The sequence below is a fragment of the Ceratotherium simum genome, chromosome 37 (genome assembly GCF_057802395.1).
Source record: "Ceratotherium simum simum isolate JZ-2026a chromosome 37, ASM5780239v1, whole genome shotgun sequence".
Classification (NCBI taxonomy): domain Eukaryota; kingdom Metazoa; phylum Chordata; class Mammalia; order Perissodactyla; family Rhinocerotidae; genus Ceratotherium; species Ceratotherium simum.
Genome location: NC_141936.1, coordinates 11,318,576 through 11,330,605, shown reverse-complemented (window position 1 = coordinate 11,330,605; position 12,030 = coordinate 11,318,576). Strand labels below are relative to the sequence as shown.

The 12,030-nt window shown below is 41.9% G+C and overlaps 1 protein-coding gene across 1 annotated transcript in view; it reads right to left on the bottom strand.

Annotated features, from left to right (window-relative positions):
- Positions 1-12,030, bottom strand: part of DNER (delta/notch like EGF repeat containing) — a 293,156-nt gene that overhangs the window by 132,981 nt on the left and 148,145 nt on the right. The window contains exon 5 of the mRNA XM_087424736.1: positions 5,977-6,122. Coding sequence (XP_087280862.1) covers positions 5,977-6,122 — 146 coding nt within the window. The remainder of the gene's footprint in view (positions 1-5,976; positions 6,123-12,030) is intronic.

Below are 12,030 nucleotides of genomic sequence, written 5' to 3'. Positions count from 1 at the left end.
CTTTGATGGGCTTCCTCGTCTCAGCTCCCACCCCCTTTCTTTCTCATAACCTTACCAGGTTACAGTCCCTTTCGTGGTCTCTTGAGGGCCTTTATGTTCCCACTAATGATGGTGGAAAAATTAGCTCTCAGAAAAGTGATGGATGAAAGAAGATGATATCTATTCCTGCCCTCCGGCAGGCTGCTACTTCCTAACCTAAAGAGGAGTTTGCCGACAGTTTCAAACCAACAGGAGGATGGCATCAAAGATTCCACTGGTTCAAGTTATTCTGATCTATTTCTTTTTGAAATGATAGGGAAAGGATTGGCAATGTTGCTTAAAATGCTCCTAAGGGGTTACTAAAACATTCTGGGTCACACTATCTGTGAGATGGCTTTAGATCAGAGAATATTTTCCAACTCATTATTTTATAAAACTAAATTCACTGTGTGCTTTCCATGCTCCCATATTTACCAAACATGTAACTCAAATTACATGCCTAACTCAAAACTCAGAGAACTGGTTTCCCATCATATTTTTGGTATTTTATTTATTTTGTTCATTCTGTTCACAGACAATTTTTGAGCATCTCCCATGTGAAAAGCACCCTTCTAGTTGTTACAGTGGATGCAGAAGGAACCAGACATGGATCCTAATGTCAAAGAACTCACCATCTGAGACTCCCCTGGGAAGCTTCCAGTGATCGCACCTCTGAGGCTGGCATTTCTCTGTGCTCCCTGAACACACCTGCAAACCTCTCCCACGGCACACATCATACTGTGCTCTAACTGATGATTTACTTGTCTATCACCCTGCCCCTGCAACCTTCCAACTCCTTCTCAGTGGCCACATCTTATCTGACCAAATGTGTATCCCCCAGAGCCTGGGGCAGTACCAGGCACGTGACAGGCAATAACTCTACAGTGAAGTGAATGCCAATAATAATGGATGTAAAGAAATATATGCATAAATCAAAAGTCATGTGTCTCATAAGAGAAATAAAATGCTACAGGCTTGAGAGGAGGGAGTTTGCACTGGGGGGTTAGGAACAACTTCCAGAAGCAAGAAGATTTTGAGCTGAGTCTGAAATATAATTAGGAAGATGGGAGGGCAGGGGGCAGAGGGTCGGAGTAGGGCAGTGCGGCAGGTAAGCATTCAAGGTGGAGGGAACAGCATGAACAAAACCATGGAGACCTGAGGGAGGAGTCAGGGGGATGCAGGGATTGTGGAAGGAGCTGAGGTCAGAAGATGGAGAGGCTGCTCATGCATCTAGCTTATGGCATGCTGGTTACTCTACTCCAAGAATGAGATCTGAAATCAACAAACCTCAGAAATGGGAATTTACGGGGAGCCCTAACAAAGAGACACATGCTGTGAAACACGACAAAAGATAGCGAGGGTGGGCTCATATAAGACAGACAGGCTCCTGGAAGGATAGTGTCTCCCACCCAGGTCACAAGGGCTGTAGAGCAAGGAGAGCAGGTGTTTTCAAGCAGTAAACAAAGCAACCAGTTCAGGTCAGTGATTTATTTCCAATAAACCAAACCCAACCAAAAGAACTTGGCTGTAGGAAGACTAGGACTTCCTAGAGCTTGAGCCTTTGACCTCCCAGAGTAGAGAGGGAGGAAACAGAAGGTGAGGACTCTTCAGGAGCCAGACAGGGTAGCGCTTCTCTCATGTACAGGCCCACACCTGGAGAAAGAACTAACTTGCAGGCTCTACAAGGGATTGAGAATGGCTCCTAGCCATGATACCAGCTCAGTTTTCTCTGAAAATAAAGGCTGAATAGTCAGCTTTAGTATCTAATCCAAATAGACTAAGGATGATGGATACCTAACGCAAGAGCTAAAGAGATTTCTAGGAAACCTTCTAGAATGGAGGCCTGACCTCATTTACCTATCAATATAGACCAGGGCCAAGAAATATGAAAGCTTTGAGATGTGTTGAACCATTGTATCACTTCTCAGCATTTATTTTTTTTATTAACTCCATGTGACCTTGAAATGATTAACAATGAAATCCTTGAATAAAAATAAGTTGCATATTTGCTTTAGGGAATCAGCAAGAACGGAAAAATGATAGGCTCTGCTCCTCAGACCTCTGTTTCCAGAACTATGGTCCACAATCGACTTTTGCATCAGAATCACCTGGCTGCCCAAAAAAAGGCATCAGAATCTGAATGAAGGGCCTGGAATATGATTTTTTTCAAGGGCATCAGGCAATTCTTAGGCAAGCTAAAAATTTTAAAACTACTCCCTTTCTACCCAATTGCGAGGGAGGCAATTGGGTAGAAAGGAGGCAACAATGAATTAGAGAGAATCTTGTGATGGTTAATTTTATATGTCAACTTGGCTGGGCCATGGTGCCCAGATATTTGGTGAAACATTATTCTGGATGTTTCTGTGAGGGTGTTTTTGGATGAGATTTACATTTAAACCAGTGGACTTTGAGTAAAGCAGATTGCCCTCCATAATGTGAGTGGGCCTCATCCAATCAGTTGAAGGCCTGAATAGAAAAAAAGGCTGACCTCCCTCAAGCAAGAGGGAATTCTGCCAGCATATGGCCTTGGGACTTCATCTGCAACACCAGCTCTTCCTGGTTCTGAAACAGACTGCTTTTGTACTCAAACTACAGCTCTTTCCTGTGTCTCCAGCCTGCTGGCTTCCCCCATCAAATTTTGGACTCACCAAGACTCCACAATCACATGAACCAATTCCTTAAAATAAATCTCTTGAATTGATTTATACATATACATATATATCCTACCAGTTCTGTTTCTCTGGAGAACCTTAATACAAATCTTTTGATCTTGAAAGACAAGGTCCATGGAACCCAATTTGGATTAAAGAAGGTATAAGGCCCACACCAGCCAAGATCCCTGTGTGACTCCCTGACTCTCACCTTTCAGATAATTAAGGAATCATCAAACAGGCAGCAGCAAACCTTGGTGACAAAGTTCAAAGAGAAATAGTGGCCAACAGCCAAATTTTTTCATAAGAAGAAGAAAAGATCAGAATCAACTCTTGTAATAAAAGCAGATTTTAAAAATACAGAGCTCCTATGATGTTATAGTAAACATTTCAAAAGACCTTCCCAGGATGGTGTGCAATCTAAGAAGGGCTAGCTTAAGCTTTATCACAAGCCACCTGTCAACTTGGAATTGTGAAATATCCTCTGGCCAAAGGACATCTGACAGAGAAGAAATGAGTTCCATTACCAAATGAGAGTAGTGTGGAAATAACAGAATTGTTTTTGTTTTGATGGATGACCTAATAAAAAGATATAAAAATGATTAGAAACAATAAAATTAAACCACCAAATGTAGTTCTTTTTGTTTCATACTATGGAGTGGATTCTTACATGGGGTGGAAGGCTAGACTACATAACTTCTAATTTTCGGAAACAGTAAAAAAGAAAGCAACTTGATAACAACCGTCTTTTATTGCTGGAAAGCAACTCATAAGTCGCGGCAACAGCCATGACAACAACCACAGAAAGCCACGGGAACTCAAGTAGATGGAAAAAAAATGAACCACCTTTCCATTCCCTCTCCTGCCTTAGGTAGTTCAACTCCCACCATCTTTTCGTGAACTGTAGGACTGGCTTCCAGACATTTCTCTCCAAGATAACAATGTGGTGGGTCTATAAATGGATATGCTAATTCCAGCCTGATCCTTTGCTTAGAGCCCCCAGGGGTAATTATAAAGGCTCAGATAAGATGACTGGCCACAAGTTCCTTAAATTCAGTAAAGGCAAATACAAGCTTTGACAGAATCAACAACAGCAAAAGCTCTACACTTTAAAAGCAACTGACTGGTGTGGAACTGGGAGGTGGGAGCAGAGGGAGGAGGTGTTATCTTGGGGTGGGCCACTCAGAGCTCTCCAAAGGAGCTGGTACCCATAATGAAGCTGTGCTTCCTCTGAAATGATCTGCTAAAATTAGCATGGATTCTTCACTAAGGCTTTTGAGTTATTTTTTCACAGAAAACAAAGCACTTTGGCAAGGTTTGCCAAGTTACCTGCCAGGTGCTAACTGCTTCTACTGCCTTCACAATAAGTCGATTCTAAACCACCCGGCAGAGCCTCTTAGCAAGAGCTTTCACGGAAATAAGACCCATGCAGACAAGGGGTGCATGCCAGCAACATGCATGTTTCAGGATAACATGGTGACTGCTTTATGGATGAAAATTTTCCCCAGCTGGGTCATCCATTCTAGGAGAAAGCTCACAAAGAAACTTAATCAATTTCAATCCAAAATTCCAAGAACAGCTCTCCTTTCCTTGTTTAAGACATTTCTCTTTCACCAATATTATCTTTTTCAGGGCTCATCAGGCCTCAGAATTTGTCGTTGGGAACAGTAGGAGTGAATTTGGGGAAGACCAGTGGGTCTCATCTTTGCAGCCTCGCCTGGAAGGTCTGACACTCTTCCACCTTGAGCAGTGAGCTTTCCTCAGTCTCTCACCCTTCATCTCTTCCAGAACCTCCTTATCAAACATGCTCCCCACTGCTTCCTTATCTTTTCTCAAGTTATTGTATCCCTCCCTAGCCTTGACCGCCATAGAAGAACACTCAGTATTGTTTACTTCTTTTTTTTAACTGTAAAATAAATTGATAAATGAAGCCTCCCCTCAGGAAAGAGAAGAGACAGTCCAAGTTGGCCGAGACAGGAGACAACGGGATCTACAGGGCAGGCTTGGCTTTGTGAAAGAAATTTCACGCTTCACCTCCTGGCTTCACACCACTCACTCTCCCCTCCCCCAGGGATTTTGTTCTGGCTTTGGTTTACATTTGTGTTCCTTTTCAAAGATTTAGCAGAAATTATTATTCCCACTACTTTCTCTGGTTCCTGACCATATTCTGCCCCCTACAGGAGATATCTTTCAGAAAAATGGTATATTTAAGCCACTGCAGTATTACACCTAACACATCAAAATCACAGATTTTCCAAGATGATATCAGCACTACTTGAAAGTGTCTTCCAATATGCGTTTTGTCAGTTACCTATTCCTTTCACTTGCCCAAGTTCACAGCACTGTTATTGAGAGTGCTGACATTACCACAAGGAGGCGTCACCAAAGAAAACTTACCAGTGCTATCCTTAAAATTGGCCTAAAACAAATCACCCTCTTTTGTGATTTGGGGGACCCATTTTCACTTAACATGAAGTCCATTGGAAATATGTGTAGAACTGGGGAGAGGGACATGGAGGAAAGGGTGCCAGAGATGGAAATAGCAAGTGGTGATTAGAATGGATGCCCCCAATGTAACAGGCCCCTTGTAAGATGTAGCGTCTCCTTCTCTTGGGATGCTCAGGGGAGCCTGGACTCCATTTGCCAAAAACATTTCAACGGAGCCTATACTGATGTTGATGCGCCTCTAAGGTCCTTTGCTGGTCTGACTCCTGGACCCCGTGACTCACCAGAAAACAAAGAGGAGAAACTGTACTTGGCCCTTACCCGTGCCCCATGCCCATGTGACTTCAGCTACTAATGAAAAGGGGGAACAGGGCTCAGGTCTTCCGTAGCATTGATGACACTGCTCCACAAAGCTCAAAAATAATGAGTCAGCCTTCTCATCCCTGCCTCTCCTCCGTTCCTTCTCTTACTTCTGTAACTCTGTTATCAGCACCAGAGAAATGCGAAATCTAAGGAGGGAATTATGTAATAACTGAGAAGTAAATGACTCTGTGCTTACCTTTTCTTTCTTCTATTTCTCTTAATTCTGCTACCAGATATGATGGCTACTACTTCTCACAAAATCTCTACTTCATACCAAAGCAAGAGGGTCTAGCACTGCATGAATTTATTATAATTACTTTAAAAATTACATGGAGATTTATATATCTATATGTTGCATGCTAACATATAATTAAAACTGGAAATTTTGGGGTCTTTTTCAGCAAACGTACTTGTTCTCTCCCCTTTCATCATTGAGAGATATATATAAATATATGTTTACATAAATACACGTTTTTAAAGCTACCCGGTGTCCCCTTACCTCTGATGGCTTCGTGGTGCATTTTCCTTTTCCAGAACACTCTAAGTCATTCGTGTGGCCCTCCCCCGGCACACAGGTGCTGGCCTTCACCACCAGGGTTAAGCGCAAAGCCACGATGGATTTAGTAACAGAATCATTCACAAAACCTAAAAGACAATGGGATGATAGGAAATGTAAAGTAAAGACTTACCAACATTCTTTCTACAAGACTATGAATTTAGTTTACGCAGCATTCAAGTCTAACAAACAAAGCAAAATGCAGTAAGTAAAGCAAAGGAATAAAGCACACAGCGAGTGGCCATTCAAACCTCGGGCCTTTAAGATAAGCCACTTTCCACAAGCATCATGAGAAACACCTAAGGCCAATGAAAAGGAGCGTCAGACACTTCAGTCATCACATGGATCCTTCTGCTTTGTTCCTGCCCCTGCCCTTTGGGGGCCACTCTGTCTCTCAATTCCATCCCTGCTCTCGTATCTTAGAATTCACTCTGCTTTTGATCCTGTCTTCTCCCAGGGAGCCACTTGCCTGCCTCTCCCAACTCTTCGCTATTATTTTTTTTTTTTTTTTGGTGAGGAAGATTAGCCCTGAGCCAACATCTGTGCCTATCCTCCTCTATTTTGTATATGGGACACCACCACAGTATGGCTCAATGAGTGTTGGGCAGGTCCACACCCTGGCAGCAAACCCGAGGCCTCTGAAGCAGAGCGCACAAACCCAACCACTACGCCACCGGGCTGGCCCCCCTCTTGGCTATTTTTGGTAGTCACAAGCATGAACTCTCCCCCAAGGCTGCACCCTGCTATCAGCCTGCCTGAGCAGCTCTCAGTGCCCTCACAGAGGGGCATGCAATATGGGTACACATTCTATGTTGGGCTTATCACTACGTATCCTACTTCAATCTGACTACATAATATCAATTAAGTAATGCAGTTTTAACGATCTAATAAAACGGGACAAACCCCAGTTGAATATCGATTGCAATATCATTGATATGTTGAATTTATTATTGAACGATCTTTATGTCTAGTGCAGCTATTTGTACATAGTAAGTGGGAACAAATATAGCCTCCAGTTGGAATGAAGAAATAATATTGTGAGTATTTTGCATCAATGATATCATAATTTCACTAAGAGACTGTCTCTTTTCCTAATAAGAATATTCATTTATTTATGCATCATTTTTGATTTCATAATGAACAACTTATAATTAACACCTCCATCATCCAGGGGAAAGACTCCTCCATTACCCATAAAAGGTGCTTAAGACACGGTGGAGAAAATAATTCTAGACAGCCATGCCTCTCCGAGCCCCAATTTTCTCATGTGTTAAGTAAGGATAATAACTCCCAAATGGGGTGACCATAGAATTTATCATCAGAACTGGGACTCTTTTCAGATCAAAAGGGGGTGCTTTTTGTGACTGCAATTGGACAGAGGTGTAAAGTGAGATCGTCTCAGGCAATGAGACAACATGGTCACCCTATCCCCGTTTCCTCAGGAGCACCCAGGAACAATGAATCGGCAAAGTGTCAAGTACTATATAATCAAGGGATGTTTTTAACAGGCAGAAGATGGATTCAAAACAGCAATATAAGATTCCATTCAATTCACAAGCGTTAAGGTTATGATAGGAAATTAGTGCAAGTCAGAGAGGAGTGGAGACACTCTTCAACTTCCAGTTTGGAATTAGGAGACAGGTGTCTCTTGGCGCCTTGGTAAAGACAGATACTGCAAGTCTCACATAGAGGCGTGTTTTACATCCACAGAGAACCAGGTGCTTTCTTCCTAAGATTTCCTATTGAAAATTTTCTCATATATTGGCTTTGGGACAGAAGGAAAAGGATGGTTAAGGCAAAAGCGCTTCCTCTGTAGAACTTTCTACTTCTTCCACGTTGGTCCTGCACTATGTAGACACCTCACATCCCCTCTCAGACACCTTCACACGCCCTGCTCACCCCAACTCTGTAAACGGTTCCATGATCCTCTATTTGCCTCGAATACTCTTCCTTCTCCCAATCTTATAGCTCAGATCTCACCTTACTCATGAGCTTTTCCTCAATATCCCCGCCCCCTCCAAGCTCTGCCATGTCCATCTGTGCTTGAGTACATACTCGCAGGTACAAGTCCTTGATTATTTTATGGCTAGGATAATTTCTTGTCCTACCACCTGTACTGAAACTTCCTTGATGGCAAGGGACAAGTCTTAGAGAAGTGGCAAGTAGGAAATCAGGATACAGGTACATATTTGGTCACAGCAGCAAAGACCATCCCATAGGAGTTTGCAGAATGCCTTGTCATCCAACATGTCCACTTGGAAGAACACCAATCATTTGAATGCAAAAGTTCCAGTTTATTAAAAAAAAATGTTTATCAACTTATGATTAGCCTTGATAGAGAAATGGAGCCTGGCACAAGGTTGGAATGTTACCAGAGTTCTTACTCTAAAAGATATTTTTACACATAAAATAATGGAGGTAAAATCAGATATCAGTAATTATAAAGGTATTTTTCATATCTTTACTTTGTTCTCTAGCTTCACATTAAATTATTTTTAAATCTATATCATCTATCTATTTACTAAGTATTTACGCCACAGAACACTCTATAATTCTGTAGAAGAGACTCCCCTCTAAAGATTATTTTAAAAAGTCTATTCAACTACTAAATTTACTTAGCCGGTAATAATTCAAACGAATGGGTAGTTAAAAACATACACGGTATAGTTTTGTAGATAACTTGCTTCCACGTTCTCAATGAACATTTACTGAGCTCACATCTACAAACCAGGCACCATAGTAGATGCTAAGGTCACCAAGATGAGTCACCCTTGCTTTCTGCCTCTCCAAACTTTCAGTTGAGAGCAGTGGTCCTTAACTGGTTTTGAAACAAGAAGCTTCGTAATTTTGCAGGGGCTTTTTCCAAATACATATTGCCAGGCTCCAAAATAAGTCATTCAGAATCAATAGTCTGGGATGGGCCCCTGGCAGGCATGTTTTTGAAAAAGACTCTAAGTAATTCAGACATGGGCTTCCAGTTAATAACCCCTGGCCTGGTAGAAAAACTAATCTAAGTCACATAAGTAATATTATTATTAAGGTAACAATCACTTTGAATTAGAGGCATGCATGTGAGCCTCTGAAAGCACATTTTATGCATCTAACTATTTTTGAAAGTCTAGGCGACTCTGTGATCTTTGGACAATATTTATATTCCCCAGTTGATCATAAGTCTCGTAAGTTCTTGGAGACAACTCGGACAAAGGTTTCTATATTAGCCTTATATGCTTAATAAGAGTATTTTGAGTGAGTACTTTGGCCCTAAAATCTCTTTGTAACCTATTAAAGAAATTAATCTTTGCAACAGTGTGTCACACATTACTACGTAATTCCTAATTATGTCACCTAATCCCCCAAAGTGAGTCAACAGGATAAGCATGCTATTTTCAGCAATATACTGTTCACACGATGAAAACAGTGCCTGGTGGCTCCTTCCAGGTTAGACTGTAATTTCAGTAAGTTGTGTGCACCCCCTTTTGATCACGTCTAGGGAAAATGCTTGGAGTTCCTCATAATGAACAGCAATACTGTCCAATTTAACTTTCATCAACCAGCAGCCGGGTGAGGGTAAAGTAGCCCTCAGGAAATCCCAAACCCCAAGAGCAGGAGCTGTGCCCTTTACAAATGGGCAGCAGGAAGAACCTGAAATGAAATAGAATCCATTTTAAAAAAAGAAGTTCTTTGGGGCTTTAGAAGCGATCATTTGAGAGCTGTCAAAAAGCCAGTGTGATTTCTCTGACACAGCACTCAAACTGATGGACACGTCTAACACACTTAGAAGAAACGCAGAGCAAACGGTCACTGCTTTTTCTCTTCCTTAATGGTATGGAATCAGTATACGTAACATAATTCCTGATATGACCTAGATAGAAAGTCTTGTCCTGGTATTCAGAATTCTAAGATCTGTAGGTCAAGTGATCAACTGGAGACAAAAACTGGCGAAGTACGAGTGAGGACAACACTCTGATTCTGTTTACAGAGCTGTTTTAGAATGAGCTTTTATCAACACCTGCATTTTCTACGGTCTTTTCAAACATTAAAGAACTGAGGCCACAGAGGAGGCTACAAAGTTGCTCCAACTAAAGTTCGCTTTGAATTAAAAACAAGAAAGGGGGATAGAAAGAGGAGATTTATACAAGAAAGGAGAGAAAGAAGGAAGGAGAGAAGAAGACTGAAAAAGAAAACCAAAGCATGAGATAGAAATTGCATGAGACAGAAGAAAAAGAAACACTAACAGAAAAACAAGTCAATCAGAAATGGAGAAAAGGAAATGAAGGCTTTCCACCAAAAGTTTTAGGGGCTCTCACACCTTTTGTTCATGAAGGACAGTTTACCATCTTCTCATCTTCATGGCCTTATATTCTTCATGCCAACCACAACAAATGGAAAATTAGAGTTCTTTGAAAATTTTCATGAATAAACATTGTTTAAATCTTGGAATCTAAATTGTGTAGAGTCCAAGAATGTGATTCTAATTATGGGCTGAAATATTGAGTCATTCTAAAGGGACAGATCATGCATTCCACGTAATAAACTGATGCTGTGGGATACGGTGGGATGGAGAGCAGAATAGGGATGGAGGGAGAGTTGAGCTCACTCATTCAACATTCAGCAGATGTTTATTGAGCTCCAAGGAGGAGGCAGCCTTTAGGTTGAGCCCTAAAGGCTGAGGATGAGCCACTGAAGAGAGCTGAGGAGGTCAGCATGTTGGCTGGAGGAGGAGGTCAGTGTGTCAACAGCCAGCACCTTGATGAGGAGAGAGAGGCCGGAGGGGCCAGATCAAAGGGGGGTCTCATGAACCATAGTAAAGATTTGGATTTCATGCCAAGCACAATGGGAATCCATTGAAGAGTTTTAAGCAGAAGAATAACACATGAGTTATGCTTTTTCAAAGATCACATTTTGGAGGAAGAACCAAGACTTTTGCCTAGATTGAACTGGGATACGAGAGAAAGGAAGAAATCATACACAGACAGTGTAAGTGACTTTGTGAGTGCTGGTGGTAGGCATGTGAATCAAGGTTTCCATTGTGAACATATTAAACTTGAGATGCCGATGAGACCCCCAAATGGAGCAGTCAAGTTGGTGGCCGGACATAGGACATGGGTAGTCAGAAATGTCAGAGCTGAAGATTTAAATTTGAGCCTCATCTGAATGTGGATGGTAAGACACCACTGGGACAGGGAAAAGGCACTTAGAAAGAGAATAGAGAGAGAGAGAGAACAGGGCCTGGATCCAAGCTTTGTAGGTCAATATTCACAATATACACTTAGTTTTGCATAGATATCAGACCAGAACAGAATCGTCCTAGAAAAATTAACTAAAACAGAAATAGCTATATGATTTTTCCATAGTGGGACTGATAAGACAAGATAAGACTTCTGCAACATGAAGGACATAAAGAACTACAAGGCACAGACAATGGTCCATGACAAAGAAAAAGGTCTCAAGGACTCTACACAGTTCAACTCAACATTCAGATGCTGGGAAAAGAAGAGAAAAGCGAGGGCGGGAGGGAGGGAGGCAGGGAGGAGGGAAAAAGATACTCCTGCATTTGAGAGCCTATTTCTGCTTGCTATACAACTGGGTGATTTCCCGAATGAGTTTTAAAACTGTAATGAAGGAAAACTTCTCCAATTATTATCCAGGGATCTGTTAACACCCTCAAGTAACTAGTTACGATGACAAATAAAAGTTGGGTTTCCTTCTTCTTCCTCCCATTCCCGCTCCCCTACACCCCCCCTCCCCTAACTCTCCCACAAATACACACACCCTGCCCTGCCCACAACCCCACACTGTGCTCATTAACACAGTAATAAAATGTTCTGCCATCATTACAGTCCTTTTAAAACAGTGACTTCGCCAAACTCACCTCCCTTGGTACCAATGAGAAGCTGAGAGCAACCTAGAGGGGGTCCAGTCATTATCTTTGGAACAGAGTGGTCAAGCCTCAGTTAGAGCATACACGATGGCTGGCTCTAAGCCATTAATTGTTTA